At 48.2% G+C, this 16,413-nt stretch overlaps 7 protein-coding genes across 7 annotated transcripts; 4 read left to right on the forward strand and 3 right to left on the reverse strand.

Moving 5' to 3' along the window:
- Positions 1–1,858: 1,858 nt before the first annotated feature.
- Positions 1,859–3,173, forward strand: BDV38DRAFT_280257 (uncharacterized protein; the record flags this gene model as incomplete). The annotated part of the gene is made up of 2 exons (XM_032059258.1): positions 1,859–2,659; positions 2,718–3,173. 2 exons carry the CDS (start codon positions 1,859–1,861, stop codon positions 3,171–3,173), a joined length of 1,257 nt encoding a protein of 418 aa, XP_031916324.1.
- Positions 3,174–5,127: 1,954 nt separating this feature from the next.
- BDV38DRAFT_27953 (PLAC8 family protein) lies at positions 5,128–6,056 on the forward strand. Its single transcript, XM_032059047.1, has 3 exons — positions 5,128–5,435; positions 5,511–5,608; positions 5,664–6,056. Exons 1-3 carry the CDS (start codon positions 5,288–5,290, stop codon positions 5,889–5,891), a joined length of 474 nt encoding a protein of 157 aa, XP_031916325.1. The 5' UTR covers positions 5,128–5,287; the 3' UTR covers positions 5,892–6,056.
- Positions 6,057–6,412: 356 nt separating this feature from the next.
- BDV38DRAFT_280259 (uncharacterized protein) lies at positions 6,413–6,730 on the reverse strand (the record flags this gene model as incomplete). Its single annotated transcript, XM_032059259.1, has 1 exon — positions 6,413–6,730. The coding sequence occupies one exon, from the start codon at positions 6,728–6,730 to the stop codon at positions 6,413–6,415; it is 318 nt and encodes a 105-aa protein (XP_031916326.1).
- A 74-nt stretch (positions 6,731–6,804) lies between these two features.
- BDV38DRAFT_280260 (uncharacterized protein) lies at positions 6,805–7,373 on the forward strand (the record flags this gene model as incomplete). The annotated part of the gene is made up of 3 exons (XM_032059260.1): positions 6,805–6,906; positions 6,991–7,051; positions 7,117–7,373. The coding sequence occupies 3 exons, from the start codon at positions 6,805–6,807 to the stop codon at positions 7,371–7,373; spliced, it is 420 nt and encodes a 139-aa protein (XP_031916327.1).
- Positions 7,374–7,586: 213 nt separating this feature from the next.
- On the reverse strand, positions 7,587–9,641 carry BDV38DRAFT_290506 (fungal specific transcription factor domain-containing protein; the record flags this gene model as incomplete). The annotated part of the gene is made up of 3 exons (XM_032061498.1): positions 7,587–8,915; positions 8,997–9,477; positions 9,550–9,641. The coding sequence occupies 3 exons, from the start codon at positions 9,639–9,641 to the stop codon at positions 7,587–7,589; spliced, it is 1,902 nt and encodes a 633-aa protein (XP_031916328.1).
- A 1,471-nt stretch (positions 9,642–11,112) lies between these two features.
- Positions 11,113–11,634, forward strand: BDV38DRAFT_280262 (Hydantoinase/oxoprolinase; the record flags this gene model as incomplete). Its single annotated transcript, XM_032059261.1, has 1 exon — positions 11,113–11,634. One exon carries the CDS (start codon positions 11,113–11,115, stop codon positions 11,632–11,634), a length of 522 nt encoding a protein of 173 aa, XP_031916329.1.
- Positions 11,635–11,935: 301 nt separating this feature from the next.
- On the reverse strand, positions 11,936–15,294 carry BDV38DRAFT_240278 (LEA domain protein). Its single transcript, XM_032053879.1, has one exon. The coding sequence runs from the start codon at positions 15,095–15,097 to the stop codon at positions 12,479–12,481; it is 2,619 nt and encodes an 872-aa protein (XP_031916330.1). The 5' UTR covers positions 15,098–15,294; the 3' UTR covers positions 11,936–12,478.
- Between the last annotated feature and the right edge of the window lie 1,119 nt (positions 15,295–16,413).

Consider the following 16,413-nt stretch of genomic DNA (forward strand, 5'->3'; position numbering starts at 1 on the left):
GCGGGCGCCGGGTTGTATGCCGTGCTTAGCTTGAGGCCTTCATGCAACTGGAAGATCCTGGACCATCCCCAAAGTGCCACCATTGTCACTACATGCAGGAATACGATGGTTGCAGACGGTGAAGCCGCTCTCATCTGCTTTCCATGAAAGAGGGAAAGAAAACATATTGCACTACTAGGATCTACCATCGATCGTATATTAAAATCCCCATTTCCGTATTAGATTTGCTAGCAAGCAAGGCTGTAATATACCCCGTCTACCCCTTCAGCAGCCATCACTTCCCAGATCAGATAATAAAACGGACTGGACTCCGAATCCTCGATACCATTCAGCTGATCATAATTCCGTACCCAAACATTATTCCTCCTCCTCGTCTACCCAAACGCTGCCTAGAATGGTATTAATAGCCAAATAGCTATTATTCCCTTTTATCCAATGTAAGCCTTCCAAGAAGGACACATTAGAGACATCCACTCACACTTTACCGGTCACACAAGAGCACCTTATAGCCACCCGAACAAGACTGACCGTATTCTCCGCAGCAATCATAAGAATAGGGTTCAAGTCGGTCGCAGGCAACTTGGCGGTCATAGGGCCAAGTCATTTCGACAACCTCTCGGCCATCGCGTATCTGACCGATTTCGTAGCCGCCAAAGCCGCACCATGGAGCAGTTCCCACCCAATCGCATTTTCTTCCTCGATAGTAGCACGTACCAGCAAGAGAGGTAGGAAGCGAAACGGCAAGGATGGCAAGTTGGATTCTCATGGTGTCAAAGAGATTATGCCCCAGCGTCTGTGTTAATGGTGTCCTTGGAGGTTTGAAACAGTAGTGATGACGTGGGTTGAAGACCAGGAGTACCACAGTATTTATACTAATTTAGAATAACAAGACCTGAGAAAGGCCAGCAGCGTATCGACCCCTAATTCAGCCATGTGCGGAGAGTCACAATGCTAAGGCAAATTCAAGGAAAGCTTACCCCGTACCAGCGACAAGATTGAATGCAGCGAATGGAATGCTCATGAGACTGGTATTATTTACTCTCTTACTAATATTACCCTTGCATTCTTATCCCGAATAGCCCCAGTTAAAAAGTCTATTTTGTCGGTAATACCGGAAGTAGTAATACTGTGGCTCGATTTCTAATTGATTAAGTAATAACGACTATACTCTTGTATTGTCTACTGACTAAAAGAAAAAGAAAAAGAAACCCCCCTAGATTATATTAAATAAATAGAAAGCCTTTCTAGGACTTCTACCAGGCCTAGAACCATCACCCAATAAGATATGCCGGTGTATGGAGAACAGATGCAAGCATAGCATCATTTCAGCTGAATATATGGCAGCCACACCGGGTTCGGACCCCTAGATACCACCTGTACGTGTACCTCCTCCACTTGCAGCCGACCAGCTAGTGATAGTCCACAAAACAGGCAGCAAAGGCTCATTTATGGAGATCGAAGCGGAGTACTACTCGCGGCATGGCCAATGCCGTCTGAACACCTGACCGCCGTGCTCGGCGGCATGAGCCATGACGATACGCCTCCAGAGACAATTTTGATGGGTGGTGCGGGAGAATGCTAGGACCCTTGCATGATCAGGTATGGTGTGCTCCATATACAAAACACGCATCAATTGGACCATTCAATATGGCTTGGACTGGTGATCAAGGAATGCATTAAGAGTAGATCAGAATAAGCCTTGCTTTTGTAGCTTACTTGTGCCGATGGCAACAGGTTCAGCCAGTCTGTAAAGAGTTTGCCTATAACTATTTATATAGGCACCTTCCCTATAATTAACGAGCGATATTCCTGACCGATTTGTTGTCTCCATTAACTTATACCGTACTTGCTTCTCATTATGTCAAGCTATAATGCACCCCGTGAAAGCCCTGAAGTCCCCAGGCCTCCAGAATCTCCTGCATTGACCATGGAGAAAAAAGTTGAAACCACAGAATCCGTGGACAAGCTTCCGCAGGCCGACTACCTTTCGAGAGTTAAACTGAAAGTTGGGCAGGGTTGTGATATACCATATTACCATCACCAACTTCGCGTTCACGATGATAACGGCTTGTGGAAGTTCTCCCGTGTCGACCGTGAAGACTATGTTGATACTAGTAAAGAGGACTTTTGGTTGTTTTCCATCCATGTGAATGCGGCAGCGATGTTCTTTTTGATCGGAGGCAAGAATCCGATTTTCCTGGAAAGCGCGCCCAACTGGAATAACGCCTTCAACACCACACAGACGGCTATACACCAGAAGCATGGTTCTAAATATTACGACGCCTATTTTGAACTCTGGAACGAAAGACTCGTGGCTGTTCGTGTCCCTAAGGCGACCAATCCGGCGATCACTGTATGGGGCGGGGGTAACTATGCTGCCCTCCATTGGGTTGGATTGTACGTCAAGACCAACACTAATGGTGAACGTGAATTCATCGCGGTAAATACCAACAAGACGCTTCTCCCTAAGTACAACGACAGGAAGACCGTATCGAGCATGACAGGGGCAGATTTGACTGGTCCTGGCCGCACTATCACACTCTTCCCCAAGCAGCTATTCGGGACTAAAGGGGATAATATGAAAACATATTACGAACATGTATCTGAAAGCCCTTACAACCCCTTGGGTCCCAAACACTGGGAGTCTATCCCACCAGAGGTGAGTACTACTGTTTCCTCCAACCTGGATTATTTTACTGATTTTTGACCCAAAAAAGGAAAGGCACCATGGTAAGGTTCCATCATATACATGGAATACACACCGAGACACCTTTATTAAAACTATCGCTGGGCATGATAAGTTGACAGGTCTCGTATCTGTTACCAGAGTAAATGATAGGGAGGTTATGTATAACTACACGACTGGGTACTCTGTTTACCTGGACAAACAGCCGGGCTGGGGAACGGTGATTAACATATTTGGATCACTGTTAGCGGCGGCCCACGGCTTGGCCACTGGAAACTTTATGAAAGTAATCGATGAAATCGGAAAACTCACAGCAGGTGATATTGAAGCGAAAGGTGCAGATGTTAAGGGCTTGATCACGACGGTGGTGCAAATTGTCCAGGATAAGTTAGGTAAAGACGCGGCGAAGGACATCAACACAGATGGCGTCAAGGACCTCATGGCAAGGCTTAGTAATGTGGACAGAGAGGATTTTGGTCGTGGCTAGGGCTAAACACCTGTGGATGTGCAGAACGACAGGCTCCACCTGTTGCTGGCTATTGATGGGTTGTTTTCAAGAATGCTAGATGTTAACAGGCTGAGCTTGTTGCTGTCTGTCTGATGTCTGTTTGAGAGTTTTGTTTTCTGTTTGCCAGATTGTTATGGAATAAATACTTGCTTTATGGATCTAGGAATCAAAACTCTTCTCTCCTTTGACCTGTTTACAGCTTCAGCAGGTTGGAAGGCTCTCCTATCCCTCAGTATTCGAGACACCACCTTTGTATTGGGAAATAGCCTTTTAAAATATCCTAGTTTACCTGGTGACGGAGCCCAATATATAATAATTTCAAGATTAAAGTAACTACCTAGATATTCAACAGAGGAAACAAAGAGGAGACGTATAGAGGGGAAGCTGTATAATATTAACCGGCAGTAAGTATCCAAATGGCATTTCGAGATATACCTTACAGCTATTGGGCTTGGTACCCGTTCTAAGTAATAAGTTTTTAGACTTAAATATACATCGCTTTATATTCTTCATGATTGATTAAACTTATCCACTAATCCCTCGTTTTGTCGGCAACAGGCGGACAACAACAATCGCAATATATGTTTCTAATCCATATAAGTGCTATTCCATATAAAAGTATTTTGAGCCTTGTCAAGCACATCTCAATGTTGTGCGATGGAGCTGTTGTACAGCGACGCGACTGAATGCAGCGAATGGAATACTCGTGAGACTGATATTGTTTACTCTCCTGCCAATATTACATCTCTTCCCAGTTCCTTACACCTATTCTCTCTGGTCCTCGGCTGATGGATGAAAATCTCTTGCGGCCTTTTCGTTATAGCTACAGGACTGGGAAAGATGGGGCAGTAGCACTACGCCACGATATGATTGAAACGGCTCGACGTTGGAAAGAACTTGGACTTGTAGGCCAGTGTCCGTACCCTCTACCCACGCCAAAGGACTTCGCAGATCATGAGAAGGCATACAAACTTTTCGAGGCGGCACAGGTTCTCAGACGGGACCTCTCAAACCTACTCAATATAGCGTCTGATGGATGGGTGCCTCCTGAAAAGTGGGAAGCAACGGAATCGGCTCATAAGGAGATATTCACGGGGATGTTACAGGCTGTTGTAACAAACTAGTGACTAGATGAGGATGAACCTGTAAAAGACGAGGAAACCCTTCGAGCAATCTGGCCGTTTGATATTAATTAGGGGGCATAGCGTCCAGTTATAGCATAGATATGCCTCAACTGAACAGAAGGCGCTGCGCCAAACCATATACTTTTGAGGTCACAGACACAAACCACATGTACCATTTGCTGGGTAGATACTATGGTTCCGGCAGCCCCTGGGAGAAGTGAGACAGACAGGTATGGCCACACATCATATCATGCACTGAAGCACAGAGTTTCATTCAAGAAGGGGCCGTTGTATGGAATTATCTTAACTGAGCGAGCAATATGAGTGTAAAATTCCCATTCTAGCTTAAACTCCGCAGCAGATTCTTCTTCAGTGCCAGAGAAGAAAGAAATCCGTCGGATCCCTGAAAATTTACATCGTTCAAGGTAAGACAAGACCAATGGAAGTACGCACGAAGTGATTTAGCCTCGCCACAATTAATCTTAATCTTATCCACGCACGATCGTTTTTGAGTATCCCACTGCAGATCCTTATGGCGCGCTACTCTAAAAATTAGGGTTGCCTGAAAAGGATCCACATGAGGGTCAAGCGTTGTTCAGTTTCTGCCCTCCTATTGGCACAAGACCCACATTTCTGGAATACGAACGCGGACTTCCCTTTTGGGTATGTGGGTAGCATAGCCCTATGGGCTTTCCATGAGGTAAAATGGAAGCTTATAATGTGAAAAAGAAGGAAAGTGGAATGTTTCTGGAAATATTTAAACTCCGTGGTACCTGGCTCGAAAAGAACCTCTCCAGAGTTCTCTTTCTATTTTCCCGACCGATATCCCGACCTGGTACACTCCTTTTTGCCTTGGTGAAAAATATCAACCTTCGACCACCGCAATCCTGACCAGCAAATCATTAACATTTTATCGAACATATTACACTCGCTCATATCTCCCACCTAATCCACCCGTTTAACTTCAAAATGTCCCAAGCAACAGACAAAGTCTACCGCCCCTGGCCGCATGGACCCCCAACATACTCGCAAGCCAACCCGGGGCAATCGCGAGATATCACCCAGAACCAAGACTGGAATTATTCTCTCTTCGATTGTTGTGACCCAGGCTCACTATGTAAGGCAGACATCACCAACTCTCTCTCTCAAAACACAGCATCAGACAACTAACACATGGATTCTTTGAATATAGGCCTGATGAGCTGCTGCCTCCCATGTCTGACATTCGGCAAAACCCAAGCTAGGAACCACGATGCCACATTGAACAACTTTAGCTACTGCAACGCAGACGTAAGTCGGCTACCACTTCAACCAGAAAATGAGGCCCTGCTGACGAACGGCAAAGTGCACGATTTTCACAGGTCTCGCCTTCATCTACTCCCATTGGATCATTCAGACCATCAGACGTGGTGAGATGCGCGAACGCTTCGGTATTAAGGGTAGTTGTTGTGGAGACTGCTGTGCCACGTTTTTCTGTTCCTGCTGCGCTCTGGTCCAGGAGGAGAAGGAGGCTGAGTTGCGGACGAGAGCTGAGTTGGGGTATCAGAAGACGCAGGGCATGGAGTATAAATAAGGTCTGATGATGTGGGAGACAGTATGAGACTTTGGGTGGATCCTTATCTTTGTTACGGGACTTTCTTTTTCTATGGCATTTCCTTTGTTTTTCTTCTCATTCATACCTTCGTTCATTTAATCCTATTTTCTTGTGATACAAAGATTGATTATAGTTCCCACTGTTCAAGCCATGATCACCACCGCAGGATATCCTAACTCATCCCGCTAATAGAGGCGTCTAGCATCCATAACAACCAGAAAGTATAAAGACAGCCATCTTGAGATGGCGAGACGCAGGCCATGCGGTGAAAACAGAAAAGCAGAAAGTTAATAATCACCCTCCGGGGAAGCAGAGTGGACCGCGGCGGCCGATCTTGTCTGCGACGAAGCCTGACGTTAACATGAAGAAGAACTTAAATGCACCTAGTGCGGTGGGGATGTTTCTGACTTGTGATACTGCGCAGATATTGAGTGATTTTAGTCAGATACTGAAGCATTGCATAACATATGACCCGCAGGTGAGGGTCCAGAAGGCGTAGCCTAAGGAGAAGGTGTAGAGTTGCCAGGAGGTGAGGATACGCTTGAATACTGTGCTATCCATTTTCGCGACTGGTGTACGCCCTTCTTCTCCGATTCTTGTACGTGCCCGTACTCTCTCGCCTTGGGAGAGGTAGAATGCGGTGGTGTTCTCGGGTGTGTCTGGATAGAAAATGATGCGTAGACGGCTACGGGCACGGCTAGGAGGAAGTCGAAAATGACGAGCCATCGCCACGATAACATTCCCCCTTTACCCTCCCTACTGCGGAACAGAGCCGCCTGAAAGTAGCCAGAAAGCATCTGGCCTAGGAGGCTGGACATGACGAAAAGGCCGCTATGACGTGCCATTTCCGACTTGCGATACCAGCAGCCCAAGACATACTGTACACCAGGCCATGCAGGAAGCTTTGGTGGATTTCTTGCACAACAATACGCCATTACTTATCCTTCGCATGTTTCACACCTCATACTGCGAGGCACAGCGGTATCGTATCACCGTAAGCGATATTCAATGGGAGAGGACCATGGTTGTACTACCTCAATGGCCTGGAGTATTAATTGAATACTAATGGATGAAGCAGAAGCGATTCAGGTACTGGAAGGTCGCATTCATCGCGCACCTGGCCTCTCTATGGGAATGTTGTGAGACGAGATCGATCTTTGGCCAGTTCACAGTGATCTTGAGTTCCAACTCATCATGTATGCAGCTGCTTCGCTTTATAGCGAGTCTTTCGATGCGGACATTGCCTTGCGTGGAAATATGGACAGTGTGTTCTACGCTAAGTCACAAAGTAGGGAGAACATCCTATTAGTCGAGCGTTATGCGGACTCAGAAACAGATAATTTATACGCACAACCGGAGAGGTCCTTTGACTATAGAGATAGCCTCTCAACTGTGACGGTAAAAACTCGGATAATTTTCGGCGAGCGAGACTGGATTGTCCACTGGGGCAGTCGCGGGTGATTGCGTCCCTAATTCCCAATGCTCGCTTGGAGATTATTCAGAATGCAAATCATCCAGTGCATATCGAAGAAAATGCCGAGGTCACACTCGAAAGGATTTAATGCGGCTAGTGGAGCTTTCGTAAAACAGCCACACTTTCTGTCCCCTTGAGCCTGCAGAAGCCGAATGCGAACCAGCCTGCCACATTTCTCGGAGACAACGTTAATATCTGTCTTATAAGAAATCCCATCGGATTGTCCCAACTAATGGCGAGGACAAAGCTGCAATGTCCCTAGTCATGGCAGCATCTGTTGACGACGATGCATCCTCTGCAGAGCTCGAGCTGATTGCCTCCGCATCCCAGCCTTCTATGAATTGATAGCAGTTTGCCTTCCCCAAGATGCGTCCACCTACTTCAAGTAACTGAGCTCTAAGTGGGACCATTCGTGGGTAAAGTGATGGTTGTGCGGCATGTCGCAAAACGGGTGTTGTTTGTAACGGCAAAAGGCAGCTGGCAGATCGGCTTTCGTACATAGAGACCACAGAAGAAAATTCTGTCATGATCTGTGCCAAGGATATGGCATGTCCCCAGCCGTTGGAGAAGCTCTGAAGGATTGCTATACAGCTTTGTATCTCTTGCTTGGCTGGAAACACCATGGCCGTCATATGACCAAAGCAGTAAAGAAGGACGAGACATGCCGGGACGAATCGGGTCAACGTTATGAAATTAAGCGGCAGTTGTCCTAGCTCCAACAACACCTGGCTGTAATGAATATACTTCTGAACAACGTTTAGGAGGTGTTCATGAAAGCCTGGACGTGGTGGTTGATTAAATGGTGTCGGATAATGTATCAACATCAGTAGTTGATAATAACGGGCGTTAAGCCAGGCCATGGTGTCATGGATCCTCACATTACTGGCTTCTGGGCGACAGATGAGACAGCCATCACTGTACCAGTTATCCACAGCATAATGAAGTTCACTAATGATAGCGACGCGATCGGACGGAGTCAAGGAACGGACATCTGTCCGAGGACGTAGAAAGATCGCGTCTGTGATTTTGCTCTCGAGACGACGCAGCTGGATTACATGCCGTGTTACCAGCAACATACTGGAAACCTCTGCGCGCTGTGCTGAAGCAAACTCGCTCACTGTCACAGCGGGCAATGGGATGTGAACGTCCGGCACAAACAGCCCCGGAGGCTGTCCGACAGAGGAAGCGACCATGCGATCCAGTACGTAAATACTCCAAAATAATCGATTCAACGGCTCGTCTGATGGCAACGCTTGATCTACATTTGACGTGCGCTGTAGAGTGAGACCCTGTGCCATGGCTTGCCGGGTCAGGATTCCAGCAGTTGTCCATGGAGAAGGAGCGTGAGGATCAAACAGGGAATACAACGCCAGTAATAGAAGAATTTGAACTGAATCCATGCTTTCATTCTCCATGCAATATTGAAGTATGATTGTATACGGTAGTTGAACCTCTTTCCCAGTGAGCGGACTCATTTTTCCTGATCGCTCCAGAGTTGTCCGCCCAATGGCGTGGATAAGGTAGAGCATCTGGTTAGTCGCATTAGTTGAGACCTGCCACTTACTTGCTGCATGCTTTGAGCGATGGCAATTCTATAGAACTAAACTCACCATTGAGTCGGCATCATTCTCTATCAGCACGACGTTGACATTCACACTCTGCACTTGCATAATCCGCGCTTTATTGACGAACGGGTATGCCCGATGAACGTGGTGAAAGTAAGCATTGAGGCATGCCAGCGACCGTGGTCTTTCGCTATCTGTCTCATTCCAAACCTTCATGGAAGTCCCCTTCGTCGATTCTGCATTGTCGAGCTCATTGTCGAGAGACGAGCTTGTACTCTGACCTTGACCATTAGGTTGAATCTGTACCGGGTTTACCGAGGGGTCAATTTTCCCTGCACCCTCGTCGACGGCTTGTGACGCGTCCTTATCTTTCAGTGGCATATTTTGGCCCACGTTTGCTCCTGTTATGTTGTCTTCAATGTACTGCGTGAGCCATTGTATCCGCGCATGAAGGACCTCTGGTGACGATGCAGCCATCCTATCAGACGTGAAATACGAACATTTCCGTCCCGCGTCCGTGCATGTCCTGCAGGAAGGAAGAGTTTTACTACATTTCTTCTTATACTGGCGGCAACGGTTGCAGGCTGGAGCAGGATACGCATATGGCCTCTGCTGCTCAGCCTGCATCTCAACCCCATCGCGATCGGGGCTGGATTGACTTAGTCGATAACGTTGAGTATGGTATTTCATTGCTGGTGGATAATCTGCACCTTGCGGTAATTAACCACTGGTGATAGCGAATGCAGTCGTTGGGATCTGCTCCCTATCTGCCATTTTCTTGAGTAGGTCAGTTTAACTCGACTATTCAAGGACCTGCGGGGTTTGGGATTGCAACATTTGCTAGGAGAACCACGTCAATCCGGGCTAAAAGTGTGTGCTCGGACACTCCACAGCCTAAGTGGAGTCTTATGGGCCAGTAAGATAGTCGACCTGCATGTTAATCAGCCCGCTATCGTTGTTTACTGGCGCTTCTCCAATGAGAATATCGTATTCCGGTAAATCACCCCCCGACTTCAGGCACCTTTCTGCATCACAAATTACGAATTGTAGCCGGCATTCTAGCTTTGTTTGTTAGAAGTCATGCAACGAGAATCGGTATATACATGACAGATTGCTATGCTCATGATCAGCCTCATCTCCCCGAAAGATAGATTCTCTTATGCTTGGCGTTTAGAAATCATAACCAACATGCTACCAGCTCCTGACATTAACGTCTCAATTGGCAGGCATTTCGATATGTATTATCCTCCATCTTTTCAACTACTAATTGCACCCAAATCGTGGAGGGACACTCTGTGATGTCCTAGTTCGAGTTCCAGGAAGGGAAGAACTTCTGTTCAAGTTACTCTCCGAGGACCCCACAGAACTACAGAGATGCGCCGACAGAACCCATCCGCAGAGCCTTGGAAGTTATCGAGAGTAAAGAGATTCCTGTGGGAGAGAAGGTGGATGGCTCAACAATTGCATCATAGCGCATCGGTACGACTATCACAACGAACGCTCTGCTAGTTAGGAAAGGCAGGAAATCTACTTTCATCACCACCAAGGGACTCGGAGGTATTTGCGTCATAGGAGATTAGTCACCCCCAAGGTTGTTGAGATCGATGAGCGAGTCACCATTGAGAATTATGACCATAACCCCTTTCCATTAGACAGATCGCGGGAGATCACAGACTCCAATCTTGTTCGTACGGTAAGCGGCGAGATTGGGCGTATTTTGAACTCAATAGACGTTCAAGAAGTCCAGCAAGCTCTCGAAAGGCTCAAAGTGGAAGAGTATACATCTGTGGCTGTCGCTTCTATGCATTCTTACATCTATCCAAATCACGAAGACCAGGTAGCTGCACTGGCCAGAGAAATGGGCTTTGACTATGTCACCACATCGCATTAGACAAGGCCTGTCATCAAATTTGAGCAGCGTAATGTCTCGGTATGCTCTGAGGCCTACCTGTTTCCAATCGTGAAAGACTATGCCACCGCATTAGAATCAGGGTTCAGCACCCTGCCTACAAAGGTTGAGTTCATGAGCTCTGACGGAGGCTTGTGACAAGCGGTGAAATTTTGAGACAGTGAGGCCTTGTTGAGTTGATCTGCAGGAGTGGTCGGTATTGCCCAAACGTGCTTTGACACTGAGGAAAAGACCCCTGTGCTTGGATTCGACATGGGCGGAACCAGTATGGATGTTTGTCACTACGACTGTAAATTTGATTTATCTTACCGAAACAGTGGTGGCAGGCAGAAAGATCATTACCCCATGCTGAATATAGCCACACTGGCCGCGGGTGGTGGTTCAATGCTCTTTGCTCGATATGGTCTCTTTGTTGTAGGACTTGAAAGTGCAGGAGCACACCCAGGGCCAGCTTGTTATCGCAAAGGCGGCCCATTGACTGTGACTGATGCCAATCTATTCTTGGGACGATTGGACCTGTCTTCGTTTCCAGCGATATTTGGCCCTGGAGCAAATATGCCCTTGGACTATGAAATCACCAGGAAGAAATTCGAAGGAATCACCCTTGAGGTCAATGAGCAGACGTCACGGAATCTCACTACAGACAAAGTCGCTCTCGGATTTCTTGATGTTGTGAACGAAACTATAAGCCGGCCTATGCGCAATGTTACTGAAGTTCAAGGGTTTGCTCCAAGCACTCATGCTCTTGCTAGCTTTGGTGGTGCCGGAGGATAGCCCGGCGATGTAGGCAGAAATTGCATGTTCAAATGGAACGAAGACAAGACCGTCCTCGAGAAGCTCTCCATAAGTGGCAAAGCTGCTCTGGCCTTGGGCGCTGGGGAAATTATGCAGATGAATAGTCCAGGGGGTGAAGGTTGGGGACGTATAAACTCATGATTCCCAATAGTTGGGGCTGATGTTGATGCGTGATGCTTAACTGGGATTCATTAGACTATTCATTCTGTCGGTTATTGAAATGATACATTAATACACATTAGAATATCGCCACAAACAAACAAAAACAATATAATTTACAACTTTGCAACCTCGTCAAAAACCCTACTTCTTCTTGCCAGTTATTCCAAGAGCATCAGTGATAGAGCTTAAGCCCAGACTATCAAGCAGCTTGTCAAGACCCAAGCCGCCGAGCAAGCGATGCACAAGAGGTCCCAGACCGAGGCCCTCGAGTAGACGACCAACAAGTCCAAGCACCCCAGTCAGAAGTAGACCTACAGCGGCAATGATCTGGAACAAAGGCTCGCTGAGAAGGGCCCAGAGGGGATTCAGCTGTCTCTTCGCATGAGGCATGTCGGCGATCTTCTTCTTACCGTTCTCGATGCAACTAACCACGGTATCTGTCATTTCCTTGATTTGATCAGCGAGAGCATACTCCTCTGGAGAGGCTTCGTGTGAGGCAGCGCGAGCCTTCGCTGTAGCTGCAATGCGACCATCTGGGTCCAGAGCTCGGATGGCGCCGTTGCATTCTTGGAGGATTCGGCCTCCCTCTTCAAGAAGTGGTTTGACATCCTTTACCAGTCTTTCCTCGTCCAATTCTTCTTTCGGGGTACGCTCAGCCCTCTCAATGTGCTAGTGCATGTGTTAATTTCTTATCCAACACTTGAGTCATTAGTGGACATACCTCTGTAATCATCTTGCAGATTGGTCGAACACGATCCAAGGTTTGTCCGATAATGGCACTCATTTTCTTAGCCAGCTGCTTATCTTCTTCGGCCTTCTTCTGCTCCTCGAGCTCTTCTGGCGACGGGCCTGGCTCCTCCTCAGCGACCTCTTCCTCCTCCTCCGGCAGATTCTCGATTAGAGTACACTCGCCAAGTTTGTTACCATCGTTGTCAACGACGAAGCCGTTATCATCGATCTCCTTGCCCACGAGAGTAGCCAAGTTACCAGAGGTCAACTTTCCGATGAGGTTGCCGTCGACATCTCGAACTTCACCCTCGCGAGTAACCTTCCGGCCTGACATAGGGTTGACGCTTCGTTGCTTCTCTTCCGGCTCCCAGCGCTCTGCTCGACCGATGGTGTTTCCATTTTTGTCCAAGATATCCCCATCCTCGTCAACCTTGCGTCCCTGGAGTCGCTTGGCGTCGCCTTCGATGACACGGCCAATAACCCTGCCACCAGAAGTGACTACGCCGTCCTTCCCAACTTCCGCATCGTCAAAGCCGAAGAAGGGGCCCTCGGGCTTCTCTTGCTCAGCGCCAGGCACAAGCTCGGCTTTACCAATGACCTTGCCATCGTCACCCCAGATCTGGCCTTTGCCATCAACCTTCCGTCCCGCAAGTCGCTTGTCACCCGAGGTGATTCTGCCAAAGATGTTGCCTTGAGCGTCCACGACATTGCCGGCCTTGTTGACGGTTTTACCTTCTAGTATTGACAGGTCGTCTTCAACGACTTCCTCTTCTGGAGGCTCATATGGTTCGGCATGTCCCTTCACATTCCCAAACTTGTCGATGATGTCTCCATCCTCATCCACCGTGCGCCCGCGCAAGTTCTTCAATTCGCCTTCCGTAACCTTGCCGACAATGTTACCATCAGTGTCCTGGACGAACCCTTCCTTGTTCACAACCAGGTTCTCCAGGCCAGCGAACGGGCCTTCGGGCTTCTTCTCGCGCTCGTTCTCGGGGATGAGCTCAACGCGTCCAATGGGTTTGCGACCGTCCCAGATCTGACCATCATCGATTTCTTTACCGGCCAGTTCCTTGGGATTTCCTTCAACGACGCGCGCAATGGGGACTCCGTTAGGTCCCATAACGTATCCCAGCTTGTTGCAGGTCAATCCGTCTAGTTTCGATAGGTCGACCGCCTCAGGCTCCTCAGGCTCTGGCTCATCCGGCTGCTCGTAGTATTCGGCCTTTGCGATGACATTTCCATGTTGGTCAGTGACCTCTCCATCCTCATCAACAGGGCGACCGAGGACCTTCTTAGGTTCACCCTCGACGACCTTGCCCACACGCTTGCCCTTGTTGTCCTCGACCCATCCTTCTTCGACCACATGGAGGCCATCTAAGCCGGCAAAGGGAGGTTCTTCACTGTATTCCTGCTGAGGAAGCGTCTGAGCCCGGCCAATCACATTCCCACGATTGTCCCAGAACTGGCCCTGGTCGTCGAGTGTGGCTCCAAGCCGAGTGAGCTTCTTTGGATCGCCCTCAACCAGCTCACCGATTGGCTTTCCAGTCGATGGGTTGATGATCTTACCGAGCTTGTTACATTTCAAACCTTCAAGCGTAGAGAGGGGAGGCAGCTGTTCCTCGGCATCTTCAGTCTTCTCTTCAGCCGTATCTTCGATATCCCTCGTGTCGGACACAGCGTTTTCCTCCTCTCCTGTTGCTTCCTGATGGACACTCTTCCCAACACTCTTAGTACCATGGGAATATGACTTCTGAGATCCAGCAGCACTGCCAGCAGCGCTCGCGGCCTTGGACACAGGCTCAACACGACCGACAAGGTCGCCTTCATCGTCCAGGATCTCCCCTTTCTCGTTAGGTGCATAACCAACAAGATCTTGGGCATCCCCTTCCACAACCTTCCCAACCATCCCTCCAGCCTCATCCTTGATGAAACCTCCCTCAGACACCGGAATACCATTCAATTCAGCTAGGCCGCCAACAGCCTTCTTCGCCTGGTCCGTACTCTCCTGGATCGCCTCTGGAAGAGCCTCAACACGACCTATCAAGTCGCCATCATCATCCAGAATTTCCCCATTATCCCCAACCGCATATCCAACAAGATCCTGCGGCTCACCCTCCACAATCCGACCAACAGGGTTCCCATCATGACCCAGTACCTGACCCCACTCACTTATCTCCAACCCCTTCAAGAAAGACAAATCAACCCCCGTCGTATTCGCCACAGTCTGCTGACCCCTCCTCGTCAACGCTCCAGCAGTATCCTTCAGCCCACCAGCCAGTCCCCCAAGTCCACCGGCAGACCCGGACGCCTGCGACTGTGTCTCGTCAGGTGCATCACGCTGTTCGCTCTGGCCTGTCTTCCGTGGTTTCGGGGACGGAGTAGCCGGTTCTTCGGGGACGTCTTCTTCGATCGGCTTGCGGCTTCGGACCTGGAGTTTCTGGGGTGTTCCCTTCGAGGGGCTTTGTTCGGGGACTTGTCCAGCTGGAGAGCCGGTTCCGGTTCTCAGCTTTCGGGGGGTACCGGTGGTTCTCTGGACTGTAGGAGAGGACATGTTCGATTGTGGGGTAGAGTATGATGAAAGTCGTAGACTAAAGGGTGTCTTCAGCGGAGAGAAGGGCGATGTGAGTCGTTGTCCTATCTTGGAAGTGCAATCAGATAATTCAATTAGTAGATGTCGTATGTCGTATATCGTAAAGTAATTCGTTAGAGCTCGTGAATTTGTTTGGAATGTGATAATTATGCATAGATGAAAAAATGGCGGATACTACAACCCAGATACTGAACGCTTCTGCTGTTAAATACCCTCCTCGTCGAGAACAAAACCTCCGAATACAAGATTATCATAGATCCACATACGTCATGTTCCACCGGTATCAGAGATCCATATACGTCATGTTTATTGGGCTTATGGCTCAGTGGTGGTGGAGATACAATGTGCTGGGGAATTTCCTTGATATAAGGTTTGGGGTGTTTTTTCAATAGGTACTACAGCTAACAACCAGGTATGGAAAGGATATGTATACACATTATTCAATTAGAATTCTTGAAGCTTCTACTATATTTTATTAGACTTGATAGTTGTATATACTATCTACTTAAGACCAAACCCACAAATTATCGGGGAAAAGGAGAGGGGCGGTTGGAGAGGGGGGAAGAAAAAGAGCTCGCGAGCGTTGTATAGCAACTCCGTAGCCCTACTAAGCTGTGATTCTTGTGTGTCCTGAACCTTGCCACAACTTACGTCAGTCAGTATGGTGGAGAAACTGAGAAAGATCAAGATAAGAAGACCAAAAGAATAACCTTGAAAGTCTTAGACCATCCTAAAGTATACTAAATTAGTTCCGATATGACTCCATATCGACTATCTAGACCCACAAAATTATACTCTAGTATCTTCAAAGTAATTCAGATAATAGTTCAACAGGACCCATGCTCGACGAATGCCCGGGAATAAAATATCTACATACAGAGTTACTGTGTTGTATAGCAGAACCAGTACCTCTCGAGCCAGTCAAACCCTACCCATGGGTCCAGACACAACCACACGGGATTGAAATCCACCTCACGGCATCAGAATCAATACTGTGTACGTCAATCCGATCATGCAATGCCTACGCGATCGGCCAATCCACATCTTTCGGGAGAGTTGAACAGTAGCGATCGACATTAATTTCAACGGCTCGGCAGAAAATGTAGGCTTTCAAATTCTCCGATTGGAGGTGTGCAGGGGTGGGTATGATCTCATCCGGCGCTTGGAAGGCTAAGACTTGAGAGACGGTACTCTGTAATGCCGGGCATCACTGGTCTGTGTCAGGGGCGGGTGGGGGTTTCCTTTCTGTTTTGTGGAGACTCTTGGGATGTACTTAC

Source organism: Aspergillus pseudotamarii (assembly GCF_009193445.1).
Source record: "Aspergillus pseudotamarii strain CBS 117625 unplaced genomic scaffold BDV38scaffold_12, whole genome shotgun sequence".
Classification (NCBI taxonomy): domain Eukaryota; kingdom Fungi; phylum Ascomycota; class Eurotiomycetes; order Eurotiales; family Aspergillaceae; genus Aspergillus; species Aspergillus pseudotamarii.

Excerpts from the sequence above, each read along its gene's own strand:
- BDV38DRAFT_240278 (XM_032053879.1), bottom strand. The coding sequence starts at position 15,097 with ATGTCCTCTCCTACAGTCCAGAGAACCACCGGTACCCCCCGAAAGCTG.
- BDV38DRAFT_27953 (XM_032059047.1), top strand. The coding sequence starts at position 5,288 with ATGTCCCAAGCAACAGACAAAGTCTACCGCCCCTGGCCGCATGGACCC. Across the intron at positions 5,436-5,510 it reads TTGTGACCCAGGCTCACTAT|GCCTGATGAGCTGCTGCCTC; the intron begins GTAAGGCAGACA and ends CTTTGAATATAG. Across the intron at positions 5,609-5,663 it reads TTAGCTACTGCAACGCAGAC|TGCACGATTTTCACAGGTCT; the intron begins GTAAGTCGGCTA and ends CGAACGGCAAAG.